Raw genomic sequence first — 15,037 nt, forward strand, 5'->3', positions numbered from 1 at the left:
GAAACCCACATTGTACCAAAGATATCTGGCAATGTATTAACGCCTGTGCAGTGTTTTACATTTTACGAAGCTCTTACACGCACAATATAACATTTGATCGGCGTGTCAATGTAGTTAATATTAGCCCATTTTACAGGTGATTGAAAAAAAGCTTTGAAAAAGTAATGATTTGTTCATGTTTTCCCAGCTACTAAATTATTGATTTGACTATGTCAAAAGCCATATCCAACTTCAGGACTTCCCCCTGTTCATTCATTCAATCATTCATTCACACACCTTTATTAAATGCCCATTTGTACTTAAGCACCATTTTTGGCACTGAGGATAAAAAAAAATTAAATAAGCTCTTCTTCTTGAGCTACAATCTGGTAGTGGAGGGGATAAGCAATAAACAAGTAAGACAATATCAATAGTGATAAATGCTCTAATTTATCACTAGTGATATCTAAATAATAAAAATAAATTAGAGATGAACTAGAAAATGACCAGAGGAGGAGCTATTCTGTTAAGAAAATGTTGTCTCGAGAAGGGACACTTAACCTGGGACCAGCAGTGTCAAGGTTTGAGGAGGAACCCCACTAGGAGGAAGCCACAACTAACGCAGCCTTGTAATAAGAAGGAGCTTGGTCTGTTCAAAGAACAGAAAGTGAGTCTCAAATGAAATACACAAGCAGAAAAGTCACATGAAATAAATTAGAAAGGGGGATAGAGGCCCGATCACGTAAGGCTTGGAGGCCCAGGTAAGGAATTTGGATTTTATTCTAAATGTAATGGAGAGCTACTAGGAGAGCTTAAGCAGAGGCTTGACATGCTCTGATTGGCAGTTTACTAGATTGACCTTTATTGGTCCTTGAGTTTAGGGATTTTTTGTTTGTTTGAACCCAAATTGTTTTCCTGTCACCACTATAAGCTTTGAGAGCCCCATCAGTTCAAAGTCATTGAGTACTGCTTGGTACACCTATGAGGCAGACGGATAGGAAAAGATAGCCAGTCCTGTTCTTTGCAATTACCAGGCCATGTGACCTTGGAGAAATTCTTTACCCTAGTCAGCCCTTTGAGACTTCACTCGGCATTCATAGGAGAATTAGTGCCTTAAAAGTCATTGTAAAGCATTTTGTATAGATGTTGAAATATTAAAACCTATTCCCTCTGAATGTGAGTGAGTTCAAATATAGAAGCAAGTTCTTCCTCTTTAGAGAATTCAAAATGATTTGATTGTTGAATTGCATGCAAAGTGAACAAGAACGACTATTTTGTAACTAGGGCATTCTTAACCCTGAATAAATCAGATGTGAACAGATGTAGAGAACAGACACAAAGGACAAAGTTGGATTTATGGCATTTTGAAAGCAGTTCCAATAAAATAAAGAATGTGAATCTGCATAAAACACCAAAAGTTTTAAAAAGTTAAAACGTTTTTCAACTATAAAGCAGAAAACAGTTGTCTATTTGAAGGCTGCAATGTGAGTCTTTTGAATTTTTAGATTTATTCATTCATTTAAAAATATTTATTAAGACAGCCAGAGTTCTAGGTGCCAGAGATTCAGCAGTGAACAAAATAGACCCCAGTTCTTGCTCTCAAGAAGCTTACATTTTAGTGCTGGCAAATATGTTTCAGTGACCACCTGGCAATATTATGTAATACAGCAGCCTCATTCCCAAATGAGACTGGTAAAAATGACTTGATTATTGAATTGCATGCAGAGTGAACGACAACTACTAATTTGTAACTAGGGCACTCAACTCTGAGTAAATCAGATGTGAACAGATGTAGAAAACCGACACAAAGGACAGAAGAAGAGACAGAAAGAGCGAGGGATTTGGCTTTAGAAATGGAAATAAACCTGGTAAAAATACAGAGAAAAATTACAGGAATCGATGAGTAGTTTACAGATTTGAAAAACCAATGTATCAGTTCTTGCCGTTTTCTGTAGGGTAGTTTGTGAACCTCGGTGTTTGGACTGTGGGCTCCAATCTCAGCTTCAAACTTCTGGTCAAGTTCTCATCTCTAAAACCTCAGTTTCTCTAATCTGCAAAATGGGATTAACAATAGATGGCTCTGTGTGAAATTTGCACTGATCGTGTGTATTAAACACATAGTGATGAAACTGGCACAGTTCAGGCACTCAATACACATTATTCTTCCTCTCTGCCAGAGACTATGAGACAATGATAGCATGACCTTTTGCACTGATGGCCCTGGAACCCCTCACATCACTCAGTAACAAGAAGTAGAGGCAAAAGAGCATCCAATAAATTTAATGGAAACTGAGTTTTCTTAGAGGGAGAAATCAAGAATGGATTAACTGATACTTCTTGAAGGGATGTTTTGGACGGCTGGAGAAATCTAACAGAGAGGGAAAAGAAGAGAACATGCTACATGGAGAATTATTATTATAATGAAAAACTAATTATAGCTACCAGTTATTTCCTACATACAACCCACTATGCTAAGCAATCTATACATCACATTATTTAATGCTCACAAAGTCTCTATGAATAAGGTAACAGATTCCCATTTTACAAATGAAGGAACTGAGGCGAGGGAGATTAGGTAATTTTCCTAAAGTGATGAATGCTAAGTAAGTAGCAGAACCAGACCACTGTTAAAAGCAGCATGCCCAGGGACCATTCACACCACTCAGGAGGAGCCATTTACAATCAGGACTCTCACAAGTCTCTGGGAATTCTTGGCCAGCAGAAGTGACGATTTCAAGAACTGACAAAAAGGGCTTCCTCCACTGATATAATGGCAAACTTTTTAAAGCCACATGATATAATATACTCCAAGGCTATTCATTATGAATGGCAATAATCAATAATCAATAAAAGCAATCATGCTCAGGCTCTAGTTTTCCTAAGACCACTCCTTCCAAGGAGTTATTAAAATCATTTCAATTCTTCAATATTAAATGTCACACAGAAAATAACCTCTTGCAAAATGTTGGGTTCATCACATTTTAAGAATTAATACTTTAGGTCATTTTAATCAGTTTCTGATATATGCAGTTTTCAGAAAGCACTTCAGTGAAGAACACTGGGGCCATGACTAATAATGACAAGAATATGAACTATATTCTTCATATACATACTGGAACCAGAACATTACTGAAGTACTTTACCATCTTAAGTACTTAGGAAGCTTTAAATAAAAAATAAATTTGCCTTTTTCACTGAAATTGAGCATCCTTTTTTTCAGGCATAAAACTTCAAACTTATTAATTTCATGGCTATATTTTAAAATGGGTGCCAGTACCAGCTAGATGACTGCATGATAAGTGTCTTAAAAGTTCAAGAAAAGGCACTAAATTTTTCACAGTATTTGTGTTTCATTCTCAGTGTAATAAAAATATGCCACCCCTTTAATAATGAATAATAGATTCTCAGTTTGATTTACCTGCATGGATTAAATGTCATGTTTGAAAAGTTGCTATTTTATTCATATTGGATTTCCCTCCAGTAAAACAAAAATGGTGCCCATCTACTACTATAATAATGATACCTTGCCATACTGATGTATAAATATTAACTGGTTGATAGACTTCTTAAAATTCTATAGAACTGTGAAAGAGTCCGATAACACAGTGAGTTTAAGTCAGGTTTTCTCTGGAGCTTCTGAGGTGCCTATATGTGCCATACAATTAGCCAAAACCCACTACAATAGGGGAGCCTTATTTCTTTTTTTTCTTTTTGGCTGTGTTGTGCAGCATGTGGGATCTTGGTTCCCCGACCAGGGATCGAACCCACGTCCCCTGCATTGGAAGCGTGGAGTCTTAACCACTGGATTGCCAGGGAAATCCCTAGACTTTATTTCAATGACGCCAAATTTATGTATTGAATTCTAAAAGGTTGAAGCAAATTGTTGCTTCTTCTTTCCCACTGAATAAAAGGACAATTCGTTGTCACCAGTTCTTCATGAACCCCTCTATTACTTTTTCAGGACCACCATAGCAAAGTACCACTGACTGGATGGCTTTAACAATAAGAATTTATTTTCTCACAGTTCTGGAACTGGACATCCAAGATCAAGGTGTCGGCAGGATTGGTTTCTTCTGAGGCCTCTCTCCTTGGTTTGTCTCCCTGTGTCCCCACATGGTCTTCCCTCTGTGTGTGTCTGTGTCAATCTCCTCTTCTTTAAGGACACCAGTCATATTAGATTAGGGCCCACCCCGATGTCCTCATTTTAACTTACTCACCTCTTTAAAGACCCTGTCTCCAAACTTAGTCACATTCTGAGGTACTGGGATTTAGGGCCTCAGCCTATGAATTTGGGGGAAACACGATTCAGTCCATAACAGCCCCCTTATTTATCCACTTCCATCTCCCACATCTTCTTTTTCACATACACGCAGCATAACTAAAGGACAAGACATTGCACACAGGACTCAAATGCCTTTTGGGTGAACCACCTCTGAATTTAGACACATAATGATTCTTTTTCCTTAAGCACACAAGGTTAAATTTGCAGAAGCTACCCAAGCAATTTAAGAAGAGAGCCCTGACTTTATTTCTCCAACTCTCGATGTAGTTCTTGGTCACAGAAGGGGCTAAATAAGTTCTTCAGTTATCTATTGCTGCATAACAAACTACTCCAAAATTCAGTGACTTGAAACAACCTTTGTCTACATCTCCCCATCGTGTAGATCAGAAAATCACAGATGACTCAGCAAAGTAGCTCATCTACTCCACAGGGCATTGGCTGGGGCCACTTGGCGCCACTCTTCTATTACCTGTACTTTTTTCCTAAGTTTGAAGTGATTATATATTTATTTATCAACTCCACTTCTCCTTTGCATAGTTAGACAGCTATGACTAATAAAATGAAGGTAAGTGTGAACTCAGTTAATGTGGTTCCAGAACAGGAGCACATGCTTGTTGAGAACTAGACTTTTACATGTAGTTTTTTTAATTCTCTGATTTTCTTAACAAAGAGCTTAAGTTGTCTTCTGTAATCAGAAAGGCCAATACAGCTATTTGTCACTTGAAAATATCAAAAATCATCTGGAGAAATTTCTTCTTGATCTTTAAAATAATCAAGTTGGCAGTTAACATAACATCAACCGATGCATTTGGGGAGGTCCCCATGCATGCCTAAGTACTCTGGAAATTTCTAGAAGGCACACCAGAGGGCTGTCATCTACCTTTTCACTAGAGAATGAGCTTAGTCGAGTTTGCTCATGCCTCATGGAAGTGAGTTTATGGGCTCACTTCTCTCTTTTGAATATTTTACCTAAAATATTATTTTTATAGGTTAAAGAGGGGAGATGAGACTAAATAAACATGAGTTGTAAAACAATAAAATAATGATATTTATTTCCTTATTCATTACCAGTGACAGGTTCCCCATATATAATTAATGTTAAAATAATATCGTTTTATCTGAATTGATGTGTTTCTTCTCAATCAGGTTTATTTCTATTTTAGAAACTACTGGTACCACGATTGGGCTCTTAAGATTATCTTAACATTTCCTCGTAGTACTTATTGTTGGTAAACTGAACTTACATTAAACCTGTTGCACCTCTATAACTAGAGTTTCACATTTCATTTTCTTTTCTCTTTTAGAAGTAGTTATTGAATACCTACTATGTACAAGTACTGTATGCTCCAGAAGACATACCAATAAATACAGTATGGCCTCTGCTCTCAAATACCTGAACTCTTGTTGGAGTTAATTAATGTGCATAGACAATAGCAAAAATGACTGAGTTTGGAAGCCAAAGGATAAGTAGGAGTTAACATTGGGGACAAATGTCCAATGGCACACCAGAACTTGGAGGATATTTGGAGCTTGGGTACAGCTCAAGATAAAAGGGTGGTTGGGAGACTTCCCTGGTGGCGCAGTGGTTAGGAGTCTGCCTGCCAATGCAGGGTCCACAGGTCCAAGCCCTGGTCCGGAAAGATCCCACATGCTGTGGAGCATCTAAGCCCGTGCACCACAACTACTGAGCCTGCGCTCTAGAGCCCATGAGCCACAACTACTGAAGCCCACGTGCCACAACTACTGAAGCCCATGGGCCTAGAGCCCATGCTCCGCAACAAGAGGAGCCCCCGTTCACCGCAACTAGAGAAAGCCCACACGCAACAAAGACCCAACACAGCCAAAAATTAATTAATTAATTAATTTTAAAAAAATGTGGTTGGGTGGCTGGGCCCGTGGAGGGAGGCTGGCTCTGTTAGATGAGCATGAAGCTGTGGAAGGAGGCTGAGGCCACATTACCAGCATCTTTGCATCCACGGAAAAATGCTTAATTTATCCTAAGAGCAATGGGGAGTCAACAAATGGGGTTTTTTTTAAGATTTTTTTTTTTTGACGTGGACCAATTTTAAAGTCTTTATTGAATTTGTTATAATATTGCTTCTGTTTTATGTTTTGGTTTTTTGGCTGCCAGGCATGTGGGATCTTAGCTCCCCGACCAGAGATTGAACCCACACGCCCTGCATTGGAAGGAGAAGTCAATTACTGGACCACCAGGGAAGTCCTGTCAACAAATGGTTTTAAAAAGGAAGTGATGAAGTGATGTGATGGAAAGACTGTTTTAGTTAATGATGATCACAGGGACATTGGTGATCCACTGGGGTTAGTGGAAAACCCTTTATGGAGTTAGGAAGCAAGAGTTGAGTATCCAGAGTTATGAGGCAAGGGTTTCATTCCCAACATTGTCCTAATAAGTTATATGATTTGGGGTAACTTGCATTATTTCTCCAAAATTCGGTTTCTCATCCATGAAATAGAAATAATGTCTATGTCATTTATTTATTTTGAGGTTAAATGTCATAATGTCAATGAAGGCAGTAAACTCTACTTTGTTCTAAAAATACTGGTTTTAGAAAGAACTTAGGATACAAAGATATAAGTATTGTTCATAATTGCTCATTTGTCCTTTCAAACAATATAATCGTGGACATGCTAGAAAGAGAAATAATAATGGCATACTTTAGTTAACCGAAACTTCATTTTAGGAATATATTTGGGTTTTGTTCATTGCTTGTTTTTAGAGCTGGTTTGTTCTTAATTTTAAAATATTTTGTCCTCACCCTATTAGTGGTAACATTAAAAGATCAATGAGATAAGGATTCTTGTGATGACCATTTTATGGTTGAGATAGAGTGAAAGCTCTAAGTCATTTTGCTAAGTAGGTTTTGGAACCAGAATTCAAATCAAGGTGAAGAGCACACACTTAACCATTATCCCACCAAGTCTTGGCCTCCTGTATTTATTCTTCATATTTCAATATATAAGAAAACTTTCTATGACAGCATTTTCAAAACATTTTATTTGTAATTAAAATGTATTTTGTCTCCATTATCCAGAGAAAAAGCCTCAGCACAAATAAGAAAAAGCAGATCCCCTTGAACGTAAGAGACAGATAAATGCCTGCTCACTGTGATTCCGTCATCTGGAAGTCTGTGTCATCACGTTCTGTTTTTCGACATCCCTTTAGCTGTAGCTTCTTTGCTATAGAGTGTGCTTTTAAATATTGTCCAAGGAAATTATGTCGCGTGTTTGACTTCTTCCTTAAGGAATCCTCGAGATTGCCACACTTTAAGACAAATCACTTTTGACTTTAAACTAGTATTCATAAAATTTTATTATTCACACTGACAGGTGATCCCCAAAAAACCAAACCAAACAAAACAGATGTACTTATCGAATAAAATGGGGTTAAGTACCATCAAAATCAAGTGATTTTTTTTTCCCTTTGGTGACACAAACCCTCAGTCCAAGACACGGTTTTATTTTCTGTGTGGTGCAGGGTAATGTGAAAAGAGAACTATGCAGACCTAAATTGAAGGAAACCATGGTCTTAATGGAATCATGATAGAAATTGTTCCAGAATGCTACATCCTTCCAGAAGAAATAACCCTGTAATATCAGCAAATTCAGAGTCAGCATGGGTTACCTGCTCCACACAGAGGGCCTGGTCATGTTTATTACAGATCTGCCTGAGGCTTAGCCCAACATGAGCACATGACCTTTCAAAACATTTTTTAAATTCATTAATCAATGTTCTTTGCCTGAATTTTGCTGGTTTTTCTTCTTTAACCTACTAGTTATATCCTTTTTTAAGTTGGCTGATCCCTGTGCCAGTGAAAATGAGAATTGCAAGCATAACAGTTCTATCTAATAATTAACAAAATGGTCTTTTGGCCCAGATACCATTACCAAAGTTCAAGAATGATATTTTAAAATGTCACCCTTTTGGGTGACAAGACAATTATAACAATCATTGCAATTCTTAATGTGTGACTTCACATTTTTAAAAAGTACTGTAATACGTCTTCTCTTTCAATCATCTATGCAGCTCTAAAAATTCCATATTTATTTATTCACATGAATGTATTTGAAACCAAGTATAACTAAAGAAAGAGCAAAATCTTTCACCAAATTTCCAAAGTATCTATCCAATGTTCTTATAATAATATTTTCCTAATTTAATGTTTTCCTACAGTAATGTTTTCTATAACTTTTAATATTTCTAATTGTAAACAAGGTGGATTCCCACACATATATGAATCAGTGGTTTCCAAACTGGAGTGGACCTGTCCTGTGAAAGTAGAAATGCCCTAGCCCCAACCTTTGATTTAACTTTGAGTTTTTATTGAGTTAATGAGTTGGAGAAATAATCATTTCATTATACAAATTATCTGATCTTTTATTCTTTCTTTTTCTATTCAAGTGCTCTTAATTGCCTGATATTCTATTAAAATGGAACAGAAAGGGAATATTTTATTTGTTTAATATTTATTTTATATCTCATACTTATTTAATATTCTTTTGTAAAGTTATAAAACCTTTCAAATATAGAGTTTCGAAGGAATAACACAAAATGGCTTTGGTTCTTGCACTCTTCCTTATTCTTGAAAGATATCCTTTGTTAATTCTTTGAGCAAGGTCCTGTGACGGGTATATTTGTTATGGGTTGAATGGTGTACCCCAGAAGAAGAACCCTAACCCCCAATACCTCAGAAAGTGACCTGATTTGGAAATAGGATCTTTGCATATGTAACCCAGTTAAGATGAGGTCATCACTGTGGACCCTAATCCCATATGACTGGTGTCCTTATAAAAAGGGGAAATTTGGACACAGGCAGACACATACAGAGGAAAGCTGATGTGAAGATAAACACACAGGGAGAATGCCATGGGAAGCCAGAGGATTGGAGTGATGCACCTACAAGCCAGGGAACACCCGGGGCTACCGGAAGCTGAGAAAGAGGCACAGAACTGTTTTACCCAAGCATCTTCAGAGAGAGAGTATGACACTGCTGACACCATGAGTCCAGACTTCTGGCCTCTGGAACTGTAAGACAATAAAATCCTTCATTTTAAGCCAGTAGGTTTGTGGTACTTGGTTTTGGCAGCTTTAGGAAACTAACACAGTATTCTTAGTCAAAAACGTTTCTACTCATTTGGAACATCTCTGCCCCAACTCTTGAATGATAGGTTAGGTAAATATCTTTTTAAATTAATTTTCTTCCAGAATTTTGCATATATTATTCAATTATCTTTAGTCCTCTACTGTTGCTCTCTGCAGTGGCACTACAATGTGTCCACATGTGGATTGTTTTTCTTTGCCCTGCTCAGAATTTCTGCTCCCTTAATCTGAGAGTCTGTGTCTTCCAGCAAGTCTGGGAAATTAGTGGCTGTTATCTCTTTAGGTAATGTTTATTCTCCCTTCCTCTCTACCTCTACTTCTGAAAATTTTATAAGATATATGTTAGACCTTCTCTTCCATGTCTTTTCAAATCACTTTTTCCATTTCTTTTTTCTCTGTGTTATAGTTTAGGAAATTTCCTCAGATCTGGCTTCCAACTCATTGGTTCTCCACTGAGAGGGTCTCGTCTGTATAACACATCTTGGGAATTTTTAATTTCAACTAGTATATTTTTTTCCATCAAGAGAAATAAAATTTAAATCAGAGGCTAGTTAGAGAAAGAGAAGTTTCTTGTTATTTCCCCTCTATTGGTGGGAAGATTTTTTTGGTCTAGTCTATCTATTTTAGACTAGTCTTGAATATCCTAGATTTATGCAAGAGACTTTCTTTCAACATTCTATACCTAATGGGCCCAAGGCCTCATCTCCTGACTGGTCATTGAAATTCAAAATTTTAGATTAATAAGATTGATCATTTCTTCTCCCCTCTCCCAGGCAGCCAGAGCCTTGGTTTACCCACTCCCTGTATGGTTTACAATTTCCTCTTCATTTCTGATTCCCAGGGAGATCCCTTTCTTTCTTGAATGTTTATCTAATGCATCTAAAAGGCTTTAGCTAACATCTCATTTAAAATTTCCAGATATTTATAGAACATAATCTGAAAACGATATATGCCTTTGACTTCTGATTCTGGCAGGATGGTAGAGTAAGATAATCTAAACATTTAATTTAGTTTATCATCCTGCCAGAACCAAAAGTCGAGAGGCATATTTTTTGGAATGTTTCTTCCCAAAGATCCTAGCCTCATTTCTGTTAATGAATACAATCTACAAAGAAGGCAATGTTTCTATTTGAGAGAATTCCAAGATTAATGTCAAAAGATACATAGGTTCCAAATGTCTCTACCAAGGAATTATTCAATATCTTCAAGCAAGATGAGACTAAGTTTAGACTCCATAACAATTTAATTTAATACGATTCTTACAGTAACTCAAATAAAGGAGTTGTTATTACCTCATTTTACATGAGGGGACTGAAGCTAAAATTAGTCAGTTCATCGTATTTGAACATCTCCATCTTACAATACAGGAAAATGGACGTTAAAGTGTGGAAATACTGGGGACAAAATCCAAATGATAGTATCAGAAGTAAGACCGTGGATGTTTGGAGGGCTATTACCTTGGGCTTACCAATATATCTGCTGCCTCACTTAGAGGCTTATCAAACCCTATAAGCAAACTTTTCACCTTAACCTTCGATTGTTTGCCTACTGGTCCAGCTTGATACCAAAGAGAAGCCACCTTTGATGCTATAACATTGTACCCTCATTCCAAGCTCCATTAACAATGTAACCTTACAGACGTATAATGCAGACATTTCCTCAGCAGACTCAGTGCTTCTCCTGTAATGAAGACTTGCCCTTTCATTTGGGCCATACCTTCTCTGTCCCTCCTGTCTGTGTAGGAATAGATGACCATCTCTCCTCGATTAACATTGGTAAGATGTCCTGCACTCTCAAACAACCATATGAAGCCAACTTCTCCTGTTCATGGAGAAATGACCCTGTCTTAGGCTTGTATATGAAAAGAAATGATGTAAATATCTTAGATGCCCCTATATCAGTTACATACACAAGCACATTTGTGTGTTTTTGCATGTGTATTCCTACTATTGAAAAATGACATTTCTTTAAACCTTGCTGTTATAACTGTCAGTCTCCCACAAACTGCTAGCAGAGTGACCTGGCAGGCAGAATTGTGTGGTTAGTGGAAAAGTTTGCTAGAACCCAGTGGAATGAACAGAACTTTGAGCCACAGCCTTTTTATTCTGAAATCAAACAGCCTCAGATGACTTCTCTTTCCTGTCAAGTTCTAGAGCGCTTTTCTTGTTTTTGTCTTTGTCCTGAATTTTTGTACTTTTCTTACATACACTGAATGTGAAACACCCTAGTAGATTTCTCTGGGGACCCAGGATTTTGCTAGGTGATACCAAGGGATGGATAGAATTCAGTGACATTTTGTCAGGCTGTTAAACAATACATTTTCCTTGGCTGTGGCAGGAAGTAATTTTTTTGGTTTGTTTGCTTCTGACACAGGGAAAGAAAATTTGGGGTTGTTATTTCAGCTCTTCCAAGATACTTTTTGTTCTGTTTGGCAGGAAGGGGAAAATGCATTTCAGTGTTGGAGGAACGACCGGCCTCTGCTTTCCCCTACGGACTTGATGCGCTTTTCAACACTGTGAACATTTTTTGGCAACATCCGTCTCTTAGGGGTTTTGCTCCCTGTCCCTGAAGACATTCTTGATGCACCTCTTTGTCCTCTAATCCCTCCTGACATTTAACCTGTAGCACTCTCTGTTAGGATTATTCATCAGCATGCATGGAATATGCTCAAAGCAAACATAGCAATACATGTGGCTTCTGCACTCAGAGTTCACACCTCTATTGGGGGAGCTGGGGATGGGCATCTAAACCAATAATAACAATAAAAAGAACATTTTAGGGCTTCCCTGGTGGCGCAGTGGTTGAGAATCTGCCTGCCAATGCAGGGGACACGGGTTAGAGCCCTGGTCTGGGAGGTTCCAATCATGCTGCGGAGCAACTGGGCCCGTGAGCCACAACTACTGAGCCTGCGCGTCTGGAGCCTGTGCTCCGCAACAAGAGAGGCCGCGATAGTGAGAGGCCCGCGCACCGCGATGAAGAGTGGCCCCCGCTCGCCGCAACTAGAGAAAGCCCTAGCACAGAAACGAAGACCCAACATAGCAATCAATCAATCAATCAATAAAAATAAATAAATTTAAAAAAAGAACATTTTAGAGTGCTTTTCAATGTAAAACAGCTATTTATGCAGATGGCTCTAGATAGCAAGTTCTTCGAATGGTATATTTGGTAACCTAGCTCCAAGATTTAAAATGGTAGCTACTTAATTAAACTGTACCAAAAGAATGTAGTTGCCCATTAAGTACAGATTAGACCTTTTTTAAAATTATTAACTAAAATCTTAGCTAGCACCACATTCCTGAATTTGCTCTGATATAAATAGTGAAAACCAAGATCTTATGTCAGGGGCTGAATTACATCTGCTGTCTTCGTGTCACTTGTCCTCAAAGTCTGGTTCTATGGGGACAGCGTGCTCCCCCAGGGGGTAAATCCTCTCCATACCCACCCCTGACTAACGCCTCTCACATGTGTCTCACACATGTTAACAGGGCTTTTGGGATCATTTGTTAGAGAAGAAATTGTTAACCACCATTGTTCTCAAGCAAAGGTTAATTCAAAAGTTGTTCAAGATATAAGCATTCATCATATATATTAAAATGAAAGTCCCCTGGTAAGCATTTATGGGCTTCCCCATCAAAGAGACAGAATAATTATAACAATAATAATCACAGAAGCTTCTGAATTCTTACTATGTATTGACAGTGTATATTTCCACAATCATCTCAGTCATTTTTTGTAATGCTTCTGATAGGCAGATATTTTTATTCCCATTTCACAGATGAGCCAACTGAGGCTTGGTTCCTCAGTGAGTCTTGTCAGCCTGGGAGCCTTGTGTTACCTACACTGATTCTTACAATGTTTGTCTTATTCTTTCAAATTAATAGTGTAGAAAGCAATTCTATATTTTCAAACAGTCCATTCTCATGCCTGGCATCTAACGCACCAGCACACAGTAAAGGTTCTGGGACTAACACAGCCCCTTCCTTTCTTCTCCTTGGGCTGGAGTTCCCTGTCTTCGTCAGTCCGATGCTGATGCCCCAGAGAAAGCTAAGCTTATCCTCTCTCCTTCCAAAGGTGACTTGAAGATCTTGGACCCCCGCTTCTCATCCCTGCATCCAGGAACACTCTCTAATCTTACCTTCCCCTTTCTCTCTCGCCCAGCACTGTCCCATCCAGATTCCCTTTGCTTGGTAAACACATTCCCCTATATCCATAATCTATTTTCTGAACAACCTCCAACATTTCTTCTTACCTAAATCTGGGTTCTCACCTAAAATCAGTGTCCCTGGCTGCCTACAAATGTATACAGATACCGCACATAAAATACACACGTTAGTGACCTCTTGTCATGTAAATCCTGAAAAGGTGAAGAACTATACCAAGGATCCACAGTAATGATCTTGATAAAGAAGGATGGCATTCCATTTTACACAGGACTAAGGGTGTCCATGTACCGGCCACAACACAGTGCTTGGCCCATACTGAGTGTTTATTGGGTATTTGCTGAATGAATGAATGAAATCCTTTCTGTTTACTACACAAAGCTGAGTACCTAAAACCATCTCTAGAGGTGAAAAGCTGGACAGATAGGAGCAGATAGTGGTACGTGTGCAAAAAGACCAGCTTACCACATAAAGGCTTTCGTGGAAATACAGCCCCACATCATAAAAATTTCCATCATGCCTCAGTGGGTGTGTTCTGGTCTTCAGCTGCTCCATCAGGCACCACGGCAAGACACGGCCACCTGGTCGACCAAGCAGGGACACTTTGAGGAAGTAGGAGCCTTGGGGAGCCTTGTTCTTGAGACCCCTTATGCATTTCATCTGTATTTGAAGAGGCTGAGGTGACCGACTCTGCTCAACACAAAGAAAAGACAGGTTTCTTGAAATTCTTGAATGATGCAGGAACTGGGGGAAACCACACAATTAGCCACAGCGCGCTTCTCAGGGAGGGAAAAATAGACAATTATTTTTACTCAACCTGTAATTGTCAGGTATTAGCCGTGATAACAGAGGAGGACACACGACATGTAATTAGGGGGTCAAAAGACAAGCCTACCGATTATGCGAGGGAAAGTTGAGCCAGGTTTTAAGTGTGGTATGTTAATGATCTGTGACATCAGAAACCATTCATCTATTATAATAAGATAGAATGAACAGGAAACCAACACTTCTAAAAACCACACAGTGGGCCTCTTAAGATACCTGGGCTGGGTGAACATGGGCAGTAAGCTTGAAAGGTGACAGCCCTTACCTCTCATACTAATCACAGACCATGGGCCCCACTGATTAGTGATGTGCAAAACAGGTCAGACGAACACCTCACCTGATCAAATACTTGTATTTAATTTGAACATGAGGTCACCTTGCCCCACAGGCTTCAAGTGAGATTCAAAAAATAAAGAAAGAAGAGCAGTTCTATGTGCTTTAACCTAAAACTTGGCATAAATTGCATGTAACTGAAGTATATGACTGAAGATTATTTTACAGGACATTTGAATTTCTTTGCTTACCTTTGGCTGGGACAAATAGGCCATTCATTTTTGGTAAATGCTGAAAAGTTGGTACAAATTGATAAGGTTTTTAGTGGACCATTGTTTCAGAATACACAAAAATTAAACTGGGATTATTAATAACTCAAATGTCAGAAAGTCATGTTTT

At 38.4% G+C, this 15,037-nt stretch overlaps 1 protein-coding gene across 1 annotated transcript in view; it reads right to left on the reverse strand.

Annotated features, from left to right (window-relative positions):
* OFCC1 (orofacial cleft 1 candidate 1) overlaps positions 1–15,037 on the reverse strand; it is a gene marked incomplete at its 5' end in the record, with an annotated part of 208,283 nt that overhangs the window by 125,433 nt on the left and 67,813 nt on the right. Inside the window, one exon of the mRNA XM_036868623.1 lies at positions 14,006–14,230. Within this exon, the coding sequence (XP_036724518.1) occupies positions 14,006–14,230 (225 nt within the window). The remainder of the gene's footprint in view (positions 1–14,005; positions 14,231–15,037) is intronic.

The sequence above is a fragment of the Balaenoptera musculus genome, chromosome 11 (assembly GCF_009873245.2).
Source record: "Balaenoptera musculus isolate JJ_BM4_2016_0621 chromosome 11, mBalMus1.pri.v3, whole genome shotgun sequence".
Lineage (NCBI taxonomy): Eukaryota > Metazoa > Chordata > Mammalia > Artiodactyla > Balaenopteridae > Balaenoptera > Balaenoptera musculus.